General features: G+C 34.4%; 1 protein-coding gene across 1 annotated transcript in view; it reads left to right on the top strand.

Moving 5' to 3' along the window:
* Positions 1–21,185, top strand: part of LOC149570898 (uncharacterized) — a 387,041-nt gene extending 365,856 nt beyond the window's left edge. The window contains exon 13 of the mRNA XM_089812456.1: positions 20,811–21,185. Coding sequence (XP_089668582.1) covers positions 20,811–20,873 — 63 coding nt within the window. The 3' untranslated portion in view covers positions 20,874–21,185. The remainder of the gene's footprint in view (positions 1–20,810) is intronic.
* The last annotated feature ends 1,482 nt before the right edge of the window (positions 21,186–22,667 follow it).

Raw genomic sequence — 22,667 nt, 5'->3', positions numbered from 1 at the left:
AGTGAAGAACTGAAGAAGCCTCCAACTAGGGGAATGTCCCCTAAAACAAGAACAAAGAGTGATCATGAAGAGCATCACTAAAGCATGAAGAAGCTGCAAATCTGCCATTAAGAAGAAAACTGCTGATCTGAAGAACCTCCATGGAAGAAGAAGGCACGAACTGAGCATGTCTATATGGTAGATGATCCATCTCATCGAAATGCATAGGTAGCCAGCCACTGCAATCGCCTTGTATATAGGATCAACCATTGAATACATAGTTCACACTATCGAAGCACGAATGCATTAGAACAACAACATAACCCCCACTTAATGCAAAAGGGGTGAGATGACAGGCAACTGAGAAGGTGGGCCAAAAATCTCCTACAAACGAACCAAGAACGACGAGAGAGGAAGAGGTAAAAACACCTATAAAGACATGGTCACAATGACGTTGCATGGGGCTAATGTCATGGAAGGGACACTCACTTGACAAAGGGAGAAGGCTTAAAAATAGCAAACAACTATCCTCCCCATGGTGCTTTATAAAAATAGTGCATGTACAACTGACTTAAAACAACATTCATGAACTCGAAATGCAAAAGTGGCACTTTATCTCAGTGCGTACACAAGAGTGCTTACAAATGATGTCTACAATGATCAGAACAAGGAAAAAGCTGATAAAAATGAAAGTACAACCCAAAACAAAAGAAACCATGCCAGGAAAATGATCCTCAGACTTAAAACACCCAAGATATCCACCATATAGCAAAAATGCCGAAAACATGATAGAAAGAGCATGGGACAAAATCTAAGGAAAAGCACTACATTTTTGAAAAGATGACAAAACCAACTTTCCAAAAATATAATGTTTTCAAAAAACTAACATGGGATGCAAAAGATATGCATGCCAGAGTCAAAAATAGAACTTCAAACTTCAACTGAAAAAATGGGCAACAAAAATGCATCAAAATTTGAAAATACTTGCACCAATGTCTCTGTCTTAGAACCAGCTTTCTGGCGCTTCTTTCAGATCAAAAAAATACCTTTGTATGCTAAAGTTATGGCCAAAAAATTGCAAGTAGGTCAAAATGACCTTGGAGAGGTGCATGCACTGATGTAGGGATGATGTCATGCTAACATCATCAAATCACTGGCTTAAATTTGACAACCTGCATCTCGTCACAGCAAAAAAAAGGTACCACGTGGCATGCCACATGGCAGGTCCACGTGGCAGCCACGTGGCAAATGGCTGGCGTGGCAGGGGCCACGTGGCAAACCTACCACGTGTCTCATGCGGACTGGGCTATGACTATCAAAAAGCTGATGCAGGCAACTAAGTGGCGGATGAGCACTAAACTTGGGCGGAGCGGCGAGAAAGTGGTTGCTCAGTCAGTGGAGGTTGCAAGAGTTGATAGAAGGAGCTGGAAGAGGCGGCGGCTGGGTGGCCAGCCAGTGGCGGTTGGTCCGCAGGGGCCCTGCGGTGGCGCTGCCGGCTGTGGCAGGCTGTTAGTGGTACGCGAGCTGCATGGCAGTGGCTACTAGGTGGCGTGGTGGTGGCCGCTTGGCTGTGCGCTGAAAATGATTTTTTTTAAATAAAAAAAATTGCTTCAAAATTCTGTACAATCCGTACAATAGCAACCGAAGGCATAAAAAAATTTTCTCGAACGCCCTATGTCCAAAAATGAAAATTTTTATATGAATCCTAACTGTAAACGGCCTTCCAGATCCAATGGCAGTGTCCATTTGGGCCCAAAGTGCTTTGAAAATTTGATGTACCCTAATTTGAAGAAAAATGCACAAACAAACTAGGGTTTGTGACTTCAAATCACGGCTTCAAAAAACTTTCAATGAAGCAGCAGCAGGGAGGCTCTGATACCATGTTGGAGTTGATGAAATCCAACTCTGAAGATGTCCAAGGTCACCTACATGCAATTACTTGTCAAAGGGAAGCCATAGAAGGAAGAGCGTGGAGCAAAGAAAAACCCCTAAACGGACATGAGAGACAACAAGTATGGAAACACAAGAAAAAATGTATTTACAATATGCAAGAATGAGATGTGAAATACAATGAGGGAGAGATCGCTTATAAAGGCCTCATGGAATCTCCTAGAACAAGCTAGAAGATGCTAGGAGATAAGTGTGACAACTAAGCATACATCCACATGAGGTGGAAAGTCCTCGAACAATGTGAGAGGATAAGTATGACTTAGGAGAGAACAAACTCTCGTATTGTCAACAACTTATAACAAACTCCTAGAGTACAACTATTAAATAAAATGCATTTAGCTAAGTAAGCTTAAGTAAATAGAATAAATAATAATTAATTAATTATTTACTCTAACAATATGTACTTGGCCTTTTCATTATCTATCGGTGATCTACATCCATCCACCATCTCCCCATACATCTCGTCACCCATCTTCCCATTTCCCCAAGGTGTTCCAATGATCCCATTGCCACACTATCACTATCATTATCCCCTTCCCTAAGCTTGGAAATCGAATTGGAGTAGTGTATTTTATCATTCCCCTTCCCATGTGTATCATATCCATGTATTCTACCAGTTGTATCCTAACTCATGTATCTTATCACATGTATTATATCCCATGTATCATATCTTTGCATATTATTACCTATATCACATATGTGTATCATACCCTTGTATTATAATTTGTGTCCCATATCAACTTTTCCCATGATCTGCTCATCCTAGGATTTTTCCATTAGACATGAAATTTCTCACCTATCATACTCAGTACCCCATCCCTCTAAACTTTGTTATAGTAGTCCTTGTAAATCCCTTGTTCATTTTTTCATCAATATCCTTGTAGTTAGTCCCTCACTTAGTCCCATTGTATATCTCTTATTTATTCATGTCAGTTCATGTCTAGTCACAATTTGTCATTCCCTTGGATACGTACTTTTGTGAATCATTATCTGAGATCTCTTGTCATCAAAGAATTTTCCTCGAGAAGTTATAGTTGTCAAACTTGTCATAGCCCCAAATACTACCAATAGGCCGTTGTAGGATGCATCCTTCCTCATGTCTGATCTTGTTCCATCAATATCTAGTCCTACTTATCTCTTTGGAAAAAGGTTACTTTTTTATGGATTTATTCTTTCTTTCGATATTGGATTTCACTTTTTGGTTCTTAAAGTATATTTCCAAGCATTTTTTTTGTTCCCTCCTCAAGGTCGCTATGATCTTTTGTACCATGGTGTGCTACGAATGGGGCAATTACAAAGTGAGGTTTTCATCAGGTCTTTTTTTGCTTGTGAGTCAGTCAAATGTGACCCTTGCACGTTCCAAACATATGATCATTTATGATCACATGGTGCAATTGTTGCTTATGGATCACCCAATATCATTTCCATTCTGATTCCTCTAGGATTCATATGTGATACTAGGGAAATCCTTGAGTACTTGTTTTGAGTTAGTCCTATGTAATATTGGTGAATAGGCCTTGATGTTTTTGGTAACCTTGGCATATGCCCAATATTCCTGTATCAAACTAAGTGCTCAAACTACATGCTAGTACTTTTTATGAAATACCCCACCCTCAAGCTTCAAGAATAATTTCATTCTTCCCATTACCTCTATTTTACCTAAAAAGAAAATCTCCCTCATCTCACTTTACCACATTTGTAATATCACTCCTACATGTTACTATAATACCAAACACATCCATCCTACCTATCCTCCAGCTTCTATTTCCTGAACCATCCCTAGTTTACCTATCTTTCCTATCTTGTTTTTCTACACCACACGGTTCAAATCTAATAGCTATCCCTTTTCCCTTTTCCTTAATCCCCTAGCTCACCAACTCTCCCTGGATTTCCTATGTCCCACTACGTATGTTCCAAGTTGTGCACATTCATTCCCCCCCCCCACACCTCAACCAAAGCTACAGTCAAACAGTGATATGCTACATATCCATCCTACCCATCCCCCTACTCCCACATTCACTTCCCTACCATGATACTTGCATTCACATCACATCCATTCATCTTGTACCTCATTCTCTTTAAGTTTCATTATCATTTGCATCACCATACACTTTTAGATTCCTTTTAGGTTCTTTTTTTTCCTTGTCCATCATCATAGTTTTTTCGGTTCTTTTTAGTTATCCTTTTCCATCATCATAGTTTTTAGGTTCATTTTAGTTATCATTTTCTATCATCATATTTTTAGGTTCATTTTAGTTATTATTTTCCAACATCATAGTTTAGGTTCATTTTAGTTATTCTTTTCCATCATCATCATTTTTGGGTTTAGTTTCATTATCCATTTTCTATCATCATAGTCCTTAGGTACATTTTCATTATCCTTTTGCATCATCATGGTTTTTAGGCTTATTTTTATCATTTGCATCATCATAGTTTTTAGGTTCATTTTAGTTCTCCATCTTGCATCATCATAGCTTTTAGGTTCTTTTTATTTCTCATTTTGCATCATTATAATCTTTTCATTTTTCCTTTTTATCATACATCTCATACATCCAATATAAAGCATCGCATCTTGCATCATTAAGTGTCAGTAACATCATGCCTATCATACATCTCATATAAAACATCCCATCCTACATCACAAAGTGTTAGAAATATCATACATCTAATATAAAACATCACACTACACTAGTAAAATCATCCATATCATACATCTCATATAAAGCATCACATGTTAGTCCATCTCATACATTTATCCACGTATATTTATAAAAGCATATGACACAATAAAATCTTAAAGACATAGTACTCATTACACACATATCCTACCCCAAAGAATGCTCATCATCTATTTATCATATCCTCCAAAGAATAAAGAATACACCACTCAACCCTGAAAGAATACAAAAAAATATTCATCAAAACCCAAATCATTATCCATATAGTACATATACATCAATAAAAATACATCTGGGTTTGTGCCCACAAAAATAAATCTTTATCCAAAATATCCTAAAAATCATAAAATTGTAGCATATCACTACTCATCTTTATCCTCATCCATCGCCTCCTCTCCATGAGACTCATAGGGGTCCCTCTCTGCACCCTGTACTACTACTGCTAGTGGTAGTGGCTTCATCCTCCCTCCTCCTTCAATACATGGACTTTGTGCCTCATTTCTTTTCTCTGATGTCCCTCTCTCTTGCCTCTAACTTTTTCATGTTCGCTGAGACCCACCTATCCTCTGAGACCCACTAGTACTTCACCCACTCTCCCCACCATCCTACTTACTTGCATGTGTGCCAATTGTACCTGAAAGAATGCTCGATTTGATCTGTTGGCATAGTTGCATGGTATCTACCCTTCTAGAAACTTACTCTCTCCCACGGATCCTCCACCTCCCCCCTCAGTCGTCACAACTCCTCCAACCCTCCTCCACCACCATCTGTTCCCTTAGAGTTGCCACCTCTACCACCATCCTATCTCTCTCCTCCTGCAGAGTGTCCACTCTCCCCTGAAGTTTGTCCCTCTCTAACTCCATCACCTCTAATCTCCCATCCAAATGCCATGACTCCAATCATAGACCCCCCATCTCAATCTCTGCTCTACCAAGTTATCCCTATGTAGCATCACACTCCCTCCAGAACTAATCTCACTCATTTATGAGCTAGTCCCTCTCGCATTATGTATCTCACAACAGTTGGCTCATAGCCTCATGTGTATGTTGAAGGGACACATATCTCCCGTCCAGTCCACCATCCCCCCTATTGATGATGACCCCCCTCCTCCTCCCCCTCCTCCAACCGGCCCCTAGGCCCCCTATTCTTCCTCCTATTGTAGCCTCACGTCCTCCTTCATCCCTTCCTCCTACCCCCTCTCTTCCTCCTCTCCCTCCCTCTACCTCCTCCTTTGTGGCGCCTCCCCCTACACCATAGCCTCTACCCATTTTCTCAAGCCCCTCGCATCATACCTCTACCTCCTCATTGCTCTAGTGATCTCTCTTGCCACCATTTCCACCCTAGTCACTTGTGCTCTCCCCACCAACCTCAAGCACTGGAACTAATCCATGTATCCTAGAGTGGACCTGGCATCTGCAACCCCGTTGAACTAATCCTAATCTTGGGGCATCAAATCCCGTCATGCCTGAAATAATCCCTCTTTATAAGGGTGGCCCAAATATCATGATTGACTCTCTAGTAACCCTTTGGTACCACATAGGATCTCCTGACACATCTTGTGGCTATCCAAACTATCACAGCCCCCTATCCAGCCGATACTACTCAACTATGTATCCCCATTGACCAAACACAAAATATGATGATATGGTGTTTGGTAATTGTTGTCTCTCATCCACCCATGGCTTGAGACCTATATATGGCCTCCATGTCACTGTCTAGATCTTATCAATCTGGACTTGCTAGTAGTCCACCTCCTCTATATGGTGGTATGTAAGTAAATCTCCCCAACTATACACCATTGGCTCCTCAGGTTGCCTGTCCCTCTACCGAATTAGTATGAAACTGTGATATGCTCCCAAGCCCAAACCTGTAGCAGGGTTGGAAAGCCCATACTCCTCCCCTGGTGACACCCATGCCTTGATATACAATCTAATGTAAGTCCATATATGACTCTACTAGTATCAGTGAGCCCCATCCCACTAGGACTCCCTCATCTATGATCTGGATGATCGTAGGAATCAACACTAGTGTAACTCTCATCGCGCTAGTATCTAGGAAAATGTACCCTAACACTAGCCCATACACGTAGAAGTATATCTGTTAATCTATGACCACCCAATCCAAGTGCTCATAAAAAGTGAATTACCCCCTCTGGATCCAAAACTAGACTTCGGGCCCCACCAATCACTGCACCACCCACTCTCCTGTGACTCCTCTATCTGCCATCACTCATGTGCCTCACACTAGCAGTCAGAAGATCATGCAGACATCCTCCAAGGTGATGGTCATCTCTCTTGTTGAAAAATGAAACGTCCCTATCTCGATGTGTCAGTGCTTCCACAATGTTGTCACCATCACCATGTATGTGTGTGTATGTGGCAACCTCACTAGGTATCCTAGCCTGATCATGTCAATCCTAGCCTAGTCCGCTGGTGTGAATTACTCTCAAGCACGCAAAACCGCAACACGTCACTCTCATGACACCAATGTATCCATTGACCACTGCATCCAAAAAACATCAAATATTAGTCAATTTTGCTTTCTCTTATCCCCTTCTACCTCTATTTCATAAACCTCCTTTTACCCCTCAAAAAACTAACAAAAAAAGCCTTTTCCCGCAATCCTACAAGTGGGATTGCATTCCTGCAACCCCTCCATGTCCCCATGTTATTACAGTTGTAGATCATAGCAGGAACACCTTTCCTATCTATCACCTCCCAGGTCCAACTCTTCCTCTTTCCCGCAGTAACTTTTACCCTATCCCACCCTTAGCCAATGGGATTGCATTTTTGCTAATAGGAATACTTTCCCACATTCAAAATTGCTATCCCGTGAACACTATAAGCTAGGTCTACTAACCCACAAGTGTTATCAACCAAGTTCTCTTTCCTATGAAAATGGCTTCCAACCCTCTTATCAGCCCTTTTACCTCAGCCATTTTGCAAGATCGCAATCCTACTAATCCCTAGCACGATCCTGCTAGACCCGTGCCTATAGGAACACCTTTTCAATTTTTTGGGAAAGTTGTAACTAAAAATACAAAATTACACAAAGAAAATTTTTAGTGCCTAGTGATCGATCTGGTGTTCGTCATACCCATACTTTTCATACCATGTCTACCTGATGCTTTGGTTGTCCCTATGTTGCCATCAAGTCCTCTAAATCAAAACTCAAAAATAACAATATATCAATGTAAATATGAGAGCAATTACTACTTTCTCCTCTTATAGTCCCCTTGCGGTGCCCTACTCTCTCTAACCCCTCTAGCCTGCCCTTTTTTTTCTCAAGCCATGTTATTATTGCAATTTTATTACAATTTTAACAATCTTTTAGTCTCTTTGTGTCCTCTTGCTCACCTCAACTTGTTCTACCTTTTCAAGAAGTCATCAAGCCTTGTCTTCTCTCCCTATAACCTTCTTGAGGGGGCATCACATAGTCCAGTCTCTCCTCTTCTACTCGAGATTGGGGCAACCCTATTGCCTTAAAAATATTCTCTGCATCATTTGTATTCAAATGTCTTTGAAATAGTATTGCCCCAACACTATGTCAAAGAAGGGCAAAATGTAGACACCTAATTATGATTATATTACTAAGTAATCTTATTTAGTCATCTTCTAGGACATAATTGATTAAATATTTTATATTTAATTAATTAATCAAATTCCCCTAGTTAATTAATTAATTTAATCAACTATAGACCAATTGATAAAATCAAGTGACAACCCAAAATCAAATTATCAATTAAATAAATTAAATAATTACACTATACCTATTTAATTTAATGCCATGTCCCCCTTTATTAAATAAATCAATTCCTAACCCCTAAACCCTATCATTATCCAAATCCAACCTATTCACCCATGCTAAGCCCACTTAGCCAGCTAATTAAACTATCTCATTAATGCTAAGTCACTTACCATCCTAATCCCCTCCTAAACATGTGCACAACTTTAAACAAGGGTTTAGACTTTCTAACCCAAGCCAAAATCAAAGTCCTCCCCCATCCTCTTACATTCCTATCCAAGGACTTTAAGGCTCTTACAGAGCACTAATGACTCTTTAAATGCCTCTTACATCTGTTTTCCACACTCCTTCTCCCTGATAACTTCCTTTGACAACCCATTTTGACCCTCTTCCCTTATCCAATCCCGTTGTGACACTTGTCACAAGGCTATGGATTTGAAGAAGCACAATCCATGTGCTTCCCCTTCCTTGCATCCTAGCCCTCTCTCATATTTTCCCCTTCCTCGCATCCTAGCTATCCATCTTACCACCCCTTAGCCTATAAATTGGACCCTTCCACTCTCACAAAATAACACACTTTCATGCTAATGTTATAATGTTATTTTGAGAGCCTAAAAACTACCACAATACCAAATACCATCTATAATGGCAAATCCCTCAATGGTCTTATTGTTAAAACCACTCACTCACCCTCATAATCAACTATAACCCATCATTTGAAGCTTGAAGAATGCTTGAACACACATCCATCATCATTTGGACACATCAAAACATCAAGGTTGCACTTCGAGAGCTCACCATACTTGGTTTGCATTCCTCTACAGTGTTTTCTTTGTCTTATTATATGTATTGGTGTTTCTTTAGTTTGTGAATGTTAGATTGACTTTGATGTTCTTTACAAACTAATTCTATAGCACTGCATGCATCACATGTGCAAATCAGAACATTCTACACAATGGTGCACTACAACTCTACTTTGGGACATTCCTAAGTTAGAATAGTTCAGTACAACATAAAAGATCATTCATAGACAGATGACACATATCAACCAGATATGCAAAATATACATAATTCAGATGTATGAGGAATTTTGAAGTTGAGATAGCTACACATCTTTGGCATTGTTGTCAAAGAGAGAGAGAGAGAGAGAGATTATTGAGAATCTAAGATGAAAGACGGAGAGATTTACTGAAAGTGTTAAGAAAGAGATTACTACGAAAAGAGAGGAAGATAAACTTCAGAGGGAGAGAATCATTAAAGAGATAAAATTAACAAGGGAGTTTGAATGGATGAGAATTAGAATGAAACTAAGGATAGTGGTTACGCACGGAAGTGAAATCTTTTGGATTGTATGGTAACTAAGTTATAGTTAGTATTTAAGATATTTTATATGTTGTCATCAATGTGAAAGAGGGAGACTGTTGGAAACTTACAATTTGAACAATTTTTGTTTTGTCATTGATGTCAAATCTATGGATGAGACATATTGCTACCTAGTCTAAATGTCATATCTATTTGATTGATGAAGAGAATTTGAGAGTTATAACAATAGCACCGAGAGGAAAGGTTGAAGTTATGAAGAAGAAAAAAGTTACAATCTACATTTGATTAGATAGACTTTGATAAAGAAAAGTAATTTTTTATGTCAAGGAAGTAAGTCTAGCTGAGAAAAAGAGTAAAATACTAAGGAGTGTTGAGTAATGCTAGTGTCAACCGAGCCATAGTTAGTGTCGAGAAAATCTAGTGTTGACTAAGCATTAGCATCGACCGAGGAAGTTAATTGATGTCAAACTAGAAAAAAATTTAGCGATTGATATTTTTGTATTGACCAAGTGTTAGAATTCAATGATTGTTGAGTGACAATAAAAGGTCAAATTCAAAGAAATCATAAGATCAAGCTGACTCAATTGATTTCTTGGGAGATGTAAAATATGTTGAATATAAGATTGATGATTTGTATCATTAAATTCAAGGTGATGATTAGGTAAAGACCTAACAGAAGGATTCTCGAGAAGTTTCCAGAGAATGATCAAGATGTACATATACATTGAATTGAGTTGAATCTAATTGTAAACCCTAAGATCTATGTTGGATTTATAAAATGGTAAAGTACAAATTGCCTATTTAAGGTAATATAGAGTCAAACATTTGGTGCCTAGTCTAGCGTTAGCCAGTGTGTACAAGCTTGTATGTGAAGGAAGTCATACAGGGAAAAGGTTGATAAGAAACACACAAGTGAGTGTATGCAAAGCTAAAAGAGAAAGCTTGCAGATGTGATGGTATTGTTGATGAGTGAATTTGAGAAGAAGGTTTAAGTGTTGATGAGAAGAGTGGGCCAATTGCTTGAAGGTTGTCCAAGCAGATCAAGATTAGAGATGAAAATGAAAGGCTTATTAGTGAATCAACATAAGGACTGAATAGAAATCTACACCATCAAAAGTGAGTTGCAATCACACAAATCAAAACCTATTGTTTTCGTTCCTATCATTGTAAACACTTTGTATTGAAATCCTTATAACAAAGGTTGACCTAATAGTCATTTGAAGACTTAACAGTCAGTTTAAATCATTTAACTAGGTGACATTCTAAATGGAATGATCAAAGTCCTCTTACAAGGCCACTCCTAATAGGGTGATTGAATCCTCTAACTAGGTCACATTTAATAGTGTGTATTGTAACCTTGAATAGGGTTGGCTCCTAAAAGAGTTCACTTCGAAAGAGTGAAAAAGAGTGAAATGTTGTTAGTGGATTTTGCCAAATTGGGTTTCCACGTAAAATCCTAGTGTCAAATTGTAATGAATGTCTTATGAATGTTTTACTTTTGATGATGTTTTGATTATGCAATACAAGTTAAGTATATGGTAGTTTTATAATAGAGACCGAGCAACAGCAGGATAGGTAGAACAGTGATGTATTTAATGTTTAATTGTTCAAATGGTATATATAGACCTTGAGTGACTAATTGAAACCCCACCCTCCCAGTTATCCTAAACATTTATAATAGAAACAATAAAAGGAAAGGAAAAGTTGAGTTAAAGAAAACATGGAAAGTAATAGTGAAAGCTGAAGTCAGTGAAGAAAGCAATGTTGAGATTACCAAATCCTATGGATGAGGTGATCACACCTCTTCTAACTAAGAAAAATAAGGTATGTAAGGGACTATATACTTAATGAATTATCATACATTAGTTCCTAAAAAGTAAATGGTTAAAATTCCATATCAACATGAATTAAGATGCATTATGACAAATTTGAAAGAAGTATTAGGCAATGAAATATGTTTTACTATCAAGTGGAGCATCAGTAATTCAGTCTATGTTGACTGACCATTGCAATATAGACGGATAACTTACAATGATCGAACTAATGTATTGACCAAGAAAATTGGTAATAACCAAGCAAGGTGATAATGAGTGAGTATTTGAAAAGAGGCATGAAAGGTTGAGACAGTTGTGTTGGAAATATATGTGATAGGCTAAGTTACTAAGAGGGGAGGGGTGAATCAGTAACCAATAAAACTTTAATCTTTTATTAGCAATTAATCCTTCATGTGAATTCTGATCTAATTGCATGCATGTAAAACTAAAATCAATAAAACATTCATAACACTTTTGACACACAATTTGGTGACCTAGAAACCTTCCAAATATAAAGTAAAACTGGAGTGGGGATGATACCCACAAGCTTTAGTACTACAGTATAAAGTTGGCTTGTTAAGGCTTACAATGATCACTTCTGATGATCTATCATGTTAGGAGCAATAAGGACTACTAAGTCCACCTTGCAAAAGGATTTACAAACATACAATGAAGTATAAACTTGGTAAAGAGGTTTATAAAAGACTGTTAAGTCTACCTTGTGAAAAGATTTAGCTAATCCTCTTGTTAGGATGAAACAGTAGCTAATCTCTGATCTATAACTTTGTTTGCTAAGTGAGATCCCTTTGAGTGTAACGATCACCTTGCTGTGATAGATAAATCTTTGCTACTCCTTATATTGGTGTAGCCTTTGTAATTCACTTGTCTTCTCTTCTTTTCTTGTTACATTACTTCTTACTTCTTCATTGGATGTGATACAATATGTTACATATATACCAATTCAAATTACAAATTACAAAGTCGGCCACAATAAAAGTTTACACAAAAATTACAAAGTTGGCCCAACTGTAGGAACTTGGGTATTGAAGACTAGCTCGATGAGGTTCTAATATTTTCATCAATTTTCAATGATTGGCATCATCATGCACTTTGTAGATGTAGAAACTTGGTCCATATTGATCACTTCCAAGTATTCTTGAACTCAGTCTGCACTAGTGACTTGGTGAATACTGTGAAACTCGGCATATGAACTAAATCACTTGGTTCATACTGCATAGCTCAGTAAATGCTATCACTACAAGCTCAGTATAAACTGAGTCACTTGGTTAACACTAAGTGGCTTGGTTAACACTAGATTCACATCACATTAATTGTGGACTTAGTAAGCACTGCACAACTCAGTTTGTACTAAGGAACTTGGTAAACCTTACAAAGCTTGGTTTACACTGTTGATCACCAACTTGGTGGTAACTGCTCAACACAAACTAGATATTGTCCCTTGGACTCGATAGCAATTGTAGAACTCGGTAGAGTCTTAAATGATTGGTTAACACTATTAATTGTACAATATGCTCAGTATATTACAATATGAATAAGTGTATGTCGTTAATAACAAATATGACTTAAATTTGAACAAGTTTTGCACCTACTAGAGTACAAATGCATTTATTGCAGACCTAATTGAAAAAATTGAAGGTATATATCAAATTTGGGCATTCATTTTACTTTACCAAGTGAATTTGATTGCACAAGTGATTCAAAGGTGACTAAGGAAAATTTAGCGACAACATGAATGAATTATTGTGAACTGTTAATGATTTGATAGAACTTGATAAGTAAAACCTTCATTATTAAGCTAGTTATTTTTTGAGGTTGTCAAAGAAAAATTTGTTTCACAACCCTAGTTTGAAATGACATCATCTGCAACTACGAGTGAAATAATAAAGGCAAGCAACACACAAATTATAAGGAATAATCAATGTCCCCCAACTAATTTCAAGGATTTTTCAAATTTTGAAGAAACAAAAGATGAAATTGACACTTCGTTGTCAATTCCCCCGAAGGTTCTAACAATTCAAGATGTATGAATTTGTTATATGTGAAAAATCACAGATGTCAAATATTTTGACCTAAGAACAACTTATGAGAAGTTGTGGGATAATGGAGTATTAAAGGATGAGCATAAGATTGTTGTTGAGAAAGGGCTTACCCATGCCCTAGGTTTTTTGAAATTTTTCAAATTAGAATGAAAAAAGATTGTGATGAGTCATATTCATGATATGAAGGTATGCTTAGAAGGCAGGCCAATTAAGATCAACAAGGCCATCATACATTAAGTAATATGATACCCTACCTTGAATAGATTGAAATCAATAAGATGCACAACAAGAAATGAAGTTGAGAAATCAGCAAAAGCTAAATGTAATGATCAAGGTATGTCAATCGATGGGATTGATCACTCTGTTGTTGAATTTGTAGTATGAGTGGTTGCACATAAGTTTTAGTAGCCAAGCTGGTTGAATAGTGTACTATGCATTGTAGTGGACCTAGGTTACAAAATTGTTAAAAAGGATCATAGTTATGATCTTGCTAAGCTACAACTATAATAATTGATAGAGAATATTGGAGCTATAAGGAAAGTGAAGAATACATCGTGTAAGTTTGGCTCTCTATTAGTATGTATATTTTTCTAAGTACAAAATCCATTTCCTACCGTTGGCATAGTAGCATGGGATAGAAGCAGGCTAGCTATGGAACAAATAAATGACTTGATAAGTCAACTAGGAGAAAGTTTTGAGGCAATTATAGATAATTGTTTTGAGGAATTCAAGAATAAAATGAGAAATCGTATGAGGATTTCTAAATCCATTATAGATAAGTATTTTGATGATATATGTTTCATGGTAGCCACAAATTTTGTTTATGTCCAGAATGTACTACCTAGAGTTGTGTGCTTAAGGTCAACACCTTATGAGGTAAATGTTGATGAAGTCGCAACAATAGTGACTACACTTTTGTTAGAGGATATCGATGTGAATGTTGAGCCATTGGACACATATGACACATTAAAGGATCAAATGAATACATAGACAAGTCAGACCAATAAAGATAAGAAAAGAATAAAGACAATCAAAGGTCTTGGGGGAAAAGATGACAAAGGGGAAAGATCTAAACATGCAGTTGAAGCTAAGGAATCTAAAGGCAAAGAGCTAGAGTTATTGTCGAGCCTAAGGCAATAAAGCACAAGAAAATAATTATTATTTATCCAAAGGTTAAAGAAGATCTCAAGAAAGGTGTGTAGAAGGTTGTTTCACACCAAGAGCCAAAAGGTAGAATACTAAAGAGATCCAAGATAGTTTAGCCCCTGGTTGCTACACCGAAAGAAAGTCCAACAAAGAGAAAATTGACCAATTCACCAAAGCATAGCTTGCCTAAGTGGTCGAAGAGAAAACTAGTTGTAACATAGGAGGAAGAAGATGATGGAGAAATAAAGTCTGATGATCTGAGAAAATTTCAAATTGTGCTAGGACTACCTCCAACAACTAGAGATAAGGTATGTCAAGAGATTATTGAGCTAGTGAGTTTGACAGGATTCAAAGACATTAAAGAAGATCAAGAGAAGCTTGAAAAAGCTATGATAGGTATGATGATACAATTGAAATATACACCTCTAGAGTTAGAAGAAGGCATTCCAAAAAAAATTGTATCATAAAGTTGATGTTAAGTGGAAGTGGGCATTATCCAATGAAAGATAGATCAGGAGACTATGTTAGCACAAACTATGCCAGATTTAGGGAAGACACATATGTATATTGACCTAAAATATTTGTGAAGAAATTTATGCCTAAGGAGCGAGCTTATAAAATTTTGATGAATAAAGCTCATGAAATTGAGCAAGAGAGCATAAGAATATGGAAGGAAGCATTTGAGTTGCTTACTCCATCGGCTAATAAAGAAGATGAGAAAGGAGAAGAAAGAGATGGAGAATTTAAGGAAGAAAAAGGATAATGCAACAAAAGTTGCAAAACCTGCTGAGAAATTAGGCAATTGGTATAAGGGTGTAAATAACAAGATTTTTTCAAAATTGAGGACATTGCTTATTCATCCTTGTAGGATCAAAATGTGTTGACTGAAGAGGAACTAAAAAATATTGAATTAGATATGTCTCTACCAAGCACCAATTCAGTATTACTACAAATCAAGTATTATCCAAGCATCAAAAGTGCTAAAACTGATAGTTTTTATGCTCCACCAATTGATATTGATACAAGTGTCGAGCAACAAGGTAGGGCTATAATTATGTTTCCACCATTTAGTTGTATTTGAATGGGCCATACAGTTGAGAAGATTGAAGAAGAGAAAGAAAAAGAAACGATGGAAGAAGGTAAGAAACCTAAAGCGCAAGAAGCTACACAAGCTCTTATACAATTGTCGAGTGCAAAACCAGCCAAGATACTAAATGTTACACCTAAACAATAGGTTATGTCTACTCAATAGGAGTATAAACAAGAATCTATATTGACTGAAAAGGGTAAACAATTGCAGATATCACTACCCAGTGATACAACCCCTCAATCTCAAATAGTGGCACAATCAGATGATATGATAGAAGATTCAATAAGTCTTGATGAGGTAATAACTTTACATATGCATGAATTAAATAATTTGACATTGGAACAAATGCAAGAGTTGCAAACTTTGCTAAGTCATAAGGAAAAACAAGAACACCAAAGAAGAGAGCACAAAAAGAAGTAGGTATTACATATCATTAAAGACATTTTTGTTGATGCATTTGGAATCACTGATGTTAATGGTTAGCATCCAATTTTAGATCAATTAGTGTATTTAATTGACCAAGTTCAAATAGATGATATTGAGACCAATGATATATGGGTGGAAGCACAAACCTATGTCACCTTTTATAAAGGAAAAGTGATATCAGAATTTAAACTCTTCAACTTTAACAACATAAAAGTGGCATTTGTGTTTAGAATTTGAAGTTGATGTAAAGTAATGAAATGTGTAAAATTGGATGAAGTTTATGTTTATAATATTTTTAAAAAAAATTGAGTGAAAAAATTATTTATTTTTGAATTTTTAAAGTCTATTTTTTAATTTTTTAAAAATGCTAAAAATATAAAGTTTTTTCCCTGTCAAACAAATATATGCAAATGTTCATATTTTGGTCTGATTTTGGAATATGTTAGAGTTGACATGTATACCTAGTGCACCAAAAAATAAAAATTGAAATTCGGCTAATATTTTTCAAGTTATAACTAGTCAAAGTCAAAATTATCAGAAATTGACACTCCCGTCAAACTTTTTCCATCAAATCTACATTTTTTTTTTTTTAATTACATATTCTTGAAGAAGACTCTCTCCTCTAGTGCAACATTAAAAAATAATAATTTTTGAACATGATTTACTTTTTTTCTTTTCTTATTTTTGAATAGACATCTTCCTAAATCTTAAAATACCTACTTGTAATATTTTCAAATTATAACATATTATCCATAATCAAAATAATAAAAAATTTATATGATAATAATCGGGACTCTGAGACCTACAAAAGTATATTTTTAATTTTTAAAAAAACTTCAATTTAGTAGGTCAAATTGGCCTTCAAAGTGAGATGTTTATAGAAGTTCTTATTTTTTCTTGTGTGGTTGCCACCTAGAATGTCACATAGGCGGTTATAGCCAGAACTATCAAACCGTTTCAGCTATAACAATTTCGGTCAAACCGATTTCGATTGAAACCCCTGTCAGTCGATTAAACTGCAAGTGGTTAATGTCATTGTCTGATATAAAATAAAGTTTATTTTTCTTTTTTTTTTAAATAAATATACAAAACAACAAAAATTGGAAGAGGATTTTCAAAAGACAACTAATTTTGAAGCACTTTTCAGTAATTATTCTATGGATTTAATCACAATTGCAAAGGATCGAATACTTTGAAGGTTTTTTTCCCCATATACTTATTTTTATTTTTATGAATTCTATATTGAAGCATTAGTTGATATTTAGTGAAATCTAAATTTATTTATTTTTGTTTCTATAGATTAAAGTATTCAATGGGCAGTAAAAGGAAAAGGTCAAGGAAATATGATAGAATAAGAGATGACAAAATTAAAGGTCATACAAAACATAATCAAAACCAACCTACTGAAATTCCTGAACAAGATGAGTTTCATGAAGAAAATGAAAGTAATTAAGAGGAAGAAATTGGTAGTTCTACTAATAGAGACAAATTAGAAGGCATAAAAAATTTGATGGATTTGGATGAGGAACTACTTTTTAACCAAATTTCATCTAAAGATATGATAAATGATAACACTATCAGAAAGCACTGTCAGAACATGTGGGATGAATATTTCAAGGATAAAAGTATATTTGGACAGGCACAATTATTTGTCAAGTTATTTAGGAGAAAAGATATGAGACTTGTTTTGGAGTTGTTGGGTGTTGATAACAGGAAAAGCCATGCGCATAATATTAACAAAAAAAAGTTGAAAACTTGCAAAATGCTTATAACAAAATTGACAACACAACTTGAGGAGGTGATTTGAGTAATGCACGTAGAGCATTGATGACTACTATATCTAGTAGAAAATTGATACATAGAAAATAGGTACGTGCAATTTCTGATGTACTACATATATCTAGAAGAATTGTCCAGAGATACATCAAGAGGAGAAATGTGCTAGATGATAACATTGAGAATAATTGGGTGAATATTTGTAGAGTTCCTCGAAAAGACATAATTTTTGAAGATGTAAAAAGACAAGTTATTGAATTTTGGACCACACATTCTCGTGTTTCTTCCAACATGCGTGATACTATACAAATTAAAGATCAAGAGACAGGGGCCAAAATTGAACATCCAAAACATTTCATAGATATAACTCAAAGTGAATTATTTCAAACATTCAAACAAGAATTTTCAAATGTCAAAATATGTTAGAAGATCTTTGAGAGTTTGTGTCCTTCCTTTGTACACATAAATAAGATGCATGGAACTTGTTGTTGTCAAAATCATGTTGAATTTGGTCTACACTTGCAATCATATAAAAAAGTTATGGTAATTTGGTCGTCCCTAGCAGTACAACACAATTTGTGAGGTCTATATTATGTGATAAATTAGAAAATTTAGATGAATTCAAAGTGCAATGCATCAAAAATCAGTGTGAAGATTGTGGAGATTTACGCAAATTTTTTGAAATTATGCAAGTTGAGAATATTAATGAATCCACACCAGTTTCATGGATGAGATATGAATATGAGACATACCAAAATAAGACGGGAGATGAATCCAGAAAAATTGTTTTGAAGGAGAGTGAATTGCATTATGATGAGTTCATGACCAAGTTCCGTCCATTGATGTATCCACATATACAACATTGTCATGGTGCACGATGGCAAGCTAAACAGTTTCGTGATTCCAAAAATTTCTTTCCACTTGGTTGTATACTTTCAATTGTAGAGTTTTCTGAGAATTATACATTTGCACCTCAAACAGAGCTTCAAGGGCAATATTATCATAAACAAGTTGCAATATTTGTGCAAGTGAACTATTGACATGCACAATTTGAGGTGGATCAGATAGAAAGGTTGGATGAAAATGAATGCATCATCATCAAAGAGGTTTATTTTTGTACTAGTGATGATAGAGTTTATGATAGGAGTTATGTGGCTCATTTTTTTGCAATGTTCTCAGAAGATCTCAGAAATTGTGGAATAAATGTTTCAGAGCACTGGATTTAGTCTGATGGATGTGCAAGTTAGTATACACAAACTTACACATTTATTTAACTTTATTTTAACTTATATTTATTTTGACATGTCTATTTCGATTTGATACATGTACACGGATAATTGTAGATACTTATCATGTTTCATGTTCACAAGACAATTCAAATCTGCAAAAGCATTTAATTGGTTAGCAATGCAATATGCTAGAACCAATGTTAGGTTTTTATGAAATTTCTTTGAAAGCATACACGGAAAAGGGGAGCATGATGGAGCAGGAGCATGTATAAAGCATGCGCTTCGATGACATGAACTTGTAGGTAAATATATGTATTTTTAATGTGCATGTTTAATACTAGTACCATATATTTTAAATTTTATAAATGCATATTGTATGTACATACAGGGAATAGGATAGAGAATGCAAATCAAATTGTTGAATGGTGCAAAGTTCATTTTGCTACTCGACATATTGAATACAATAAGCATTGCTTTTGGGAGGTGAAAGGTGAACTAAGTTATATTTATTTTTAATGTATTTTTCAAATCAAGTTGAGTTTTTAATTAAATATTTATTTTGAAATATAAAAAGTATTTTTTGTACTTATAAAAAATATAGATCGATCTAATCCTTACAATTGTCAAACGATTCCTGGTATTAGAAGTTTACATCAAGTGATGACTATAGAAAATCATAAATCTCCAATAATTAAAGTAAGAGAGAAAACATGTTTTTGTGATGACTGCATTAAGGATAATCCAGTGTATGTATGTAAAAATATTATGAATGGATATGTTTCACATTGGTATTTGAAGGAGATAGTTAGAAAGCCTCCGTTTGAAGATGTTGACATTGACATTGACATTCATGATCCTGTATATTCAGTTGATTATGAGCGCATTTCTGATTTAGCTATGGCAGGTTTGTGTGCATATATATATATATATATATATATATATATATATATATATATATATATATATATATATATATATATATATATATATATATATATATATATATATATATATATATATATATATATATATATATATAAGCATTGCTTTTGGGAGGTGAAAGGTGAACTAAGTTATATTTATTTTTAATGTATTTTTCAAATCAAGTTGAGTTTTTAATTAAATATTTATTTTGAAATATGAAAAGTATTTTTTGTACTTATAAAAAATATAGATCGATCTAATCCTTACAATTGTCAAACGATTCCTGGTATTAGAAGTTTACATCAAGTGATGACTATAGAAAATTATAAATCTCCAATAATTAAAGTAAGAGAGAAAACATGTTTTTGTGATGACTGCATTAAGGATAATCCAGTGTATGTATGTAAAAATATTATGAATGGATATGTTTCACATTGGTATTTGAAGGAGATAGTTAGAAAGCCTCCTTTTGAAGATGTTGACATTGACATTGACATTCATGATCCTGTATATTCAGTTGATTATGAGCGCATTTCTGATTTAGCTATGGCAGGTTTGTGTGCATATATATATATATATATATATATATATATATATATATATATATATATATATATATATTCATTTTTTAAATTAATTTTATATTTATCTATATTTTTATATACATGCAGGAGATATTTTTGCAGTTCAATCCTTACCAGATAATGCGGAAAATGTGGACTATTATCTTTTAAGATGCACAAAAGCAAAACACAAGTTGCTAAAAGGAACTATAGATGTTGATCAACAATCATATCTAATTGGATCAGTTGTCATTGAAGGAACATATTATCAACAAATAAGGGTAACTGATAGTGATATTGAATTTATTGAATACAAGTCTGGAGGAAAGGTTTTGCATTACAATAACCATGTTATAGAAACCAAATTACAATTTGAAACAATACAAAGAAGAGGACATCAAAGAAATCAAAAGTGGAAACTACCTATTGAAGAACATGAAAAACTTCTAGAGATAATAAAAACTAGAGAGGGTCCTACCAATACATTGTTTGTGGAGCTCTAGTTTACCTATTTACTTATTGTGGAGCTCTAGTTCAGCTATGTCTATATAGCTCTTATACTTTCATATTTAATGTTGATAGGATATTTGTTTTATTAATTTGTATACATAGGATCATTTATCTCAAGGACATGCGAAAATAGACATGTTAAATGTTATTTTTATTTAAATTCAACATGGATATCTCATTTAAGACCACCTCTTAGGATCTCCCCTTAAGAAAATCTCTTAGGACCTCCCCTTAAGACCACCTATTAGAACATCCCCTTAGTACCACCTTTTACCTGACCTCTCCTTAAGACAAACCCTTCAGTATTTGTATGTATTTATATGCACATTGTTTATGTTTTCTTACATATGATTGTTGATGTTGTTATGTATTTATGTACATATAATCTTTATATGTTCTTATATGATGCAAATTCTTTATGTTTGTATATAGTCGTTATGTTCTTGTATGTATTAACTTTTGTTAATTAAATGTTCTAACATGAATTGTTTCTAGGTCATACTCTTTATATGTTCTTACATGTATATGTTATATTCTATGTTACATATTACATGTTATATTTTATTAATTAAATGTTGTTAATTATAGTTAATTAAGACATGTCATTAAATATAGTTAATTATACTTAGATTAAGACATGTCATTAAATATAGTCAATTATAGTTAGATTAAATATAGTTAATTAAGACATGTCATTAAATAGAGTTAATTAAGACATTAAATATAGTTAGATTAAATGTAGTTAATTATACCTAGATTAAGGCATCAAATACAGTAACATATACATAAACATGAATATTGAAAACATACACCATGTATTAACTTTTATTAATTAAATGTTGTAACATGCATTCTTTAGGTGATAGTCTTTATATGTTCTTATGTACATGTATATGAACTATATTCTTACTTATGCATTAATCTAGACATTATTATAACATATTAATTTTAGGATCTCCGCTTAAGACATGTTATTAAATATAGTTAATTATATACTTAGATTTTAAGGCATTAAAAACAATAACATATACATTTAAACATGATTATTGAAAACATGTACATGTTTACATTTAACAAGAACATATTTACATACATCTATGAAATAAAATATACATTAATCTACATTCTTATGTATAATTTAGGATCTCTCCTTAAGACATGTCATTAAATATATAGTTAATTACACTTCTAGATTAAGGCGTTAAGATGAATAACATATACATGTATGTAAACTTGAATATTGAAAACATGAATATAAGGTATAAGATGAATAACATATACAAAAACATGAATAAAAAATACATAAACATAAAAGATTAAGACATTAAAAGATCAATAAGATACATGTGTACATTAAAAGATCAATAACATACATGTACATATGTCTCGAGAATAATGTACCCATATCAAATGTATAAAAATATCACGTATCAAATGTCTGGAAATAACATATAT

The sequence above is a fragment of the Cupressus sempervirens genome, chromosome 2 (genome assembly GCF_028749045.1).
Source record: "Cupressus sempervirens isolate cs-2001-9-10 chromosome 2, ASM2874904v1, whole genome shotgun sequence".
NCBI classification, from domain to species: Eukaryota; Viridiplantae; Streptophyta; class Pinopsida; order Cupressales; family Cupressaceae; genus Cupressus; species Cupressus sempervirens.
This window is presented reverse-complemented; position numbering and strand designations above follow the sequence as displayed.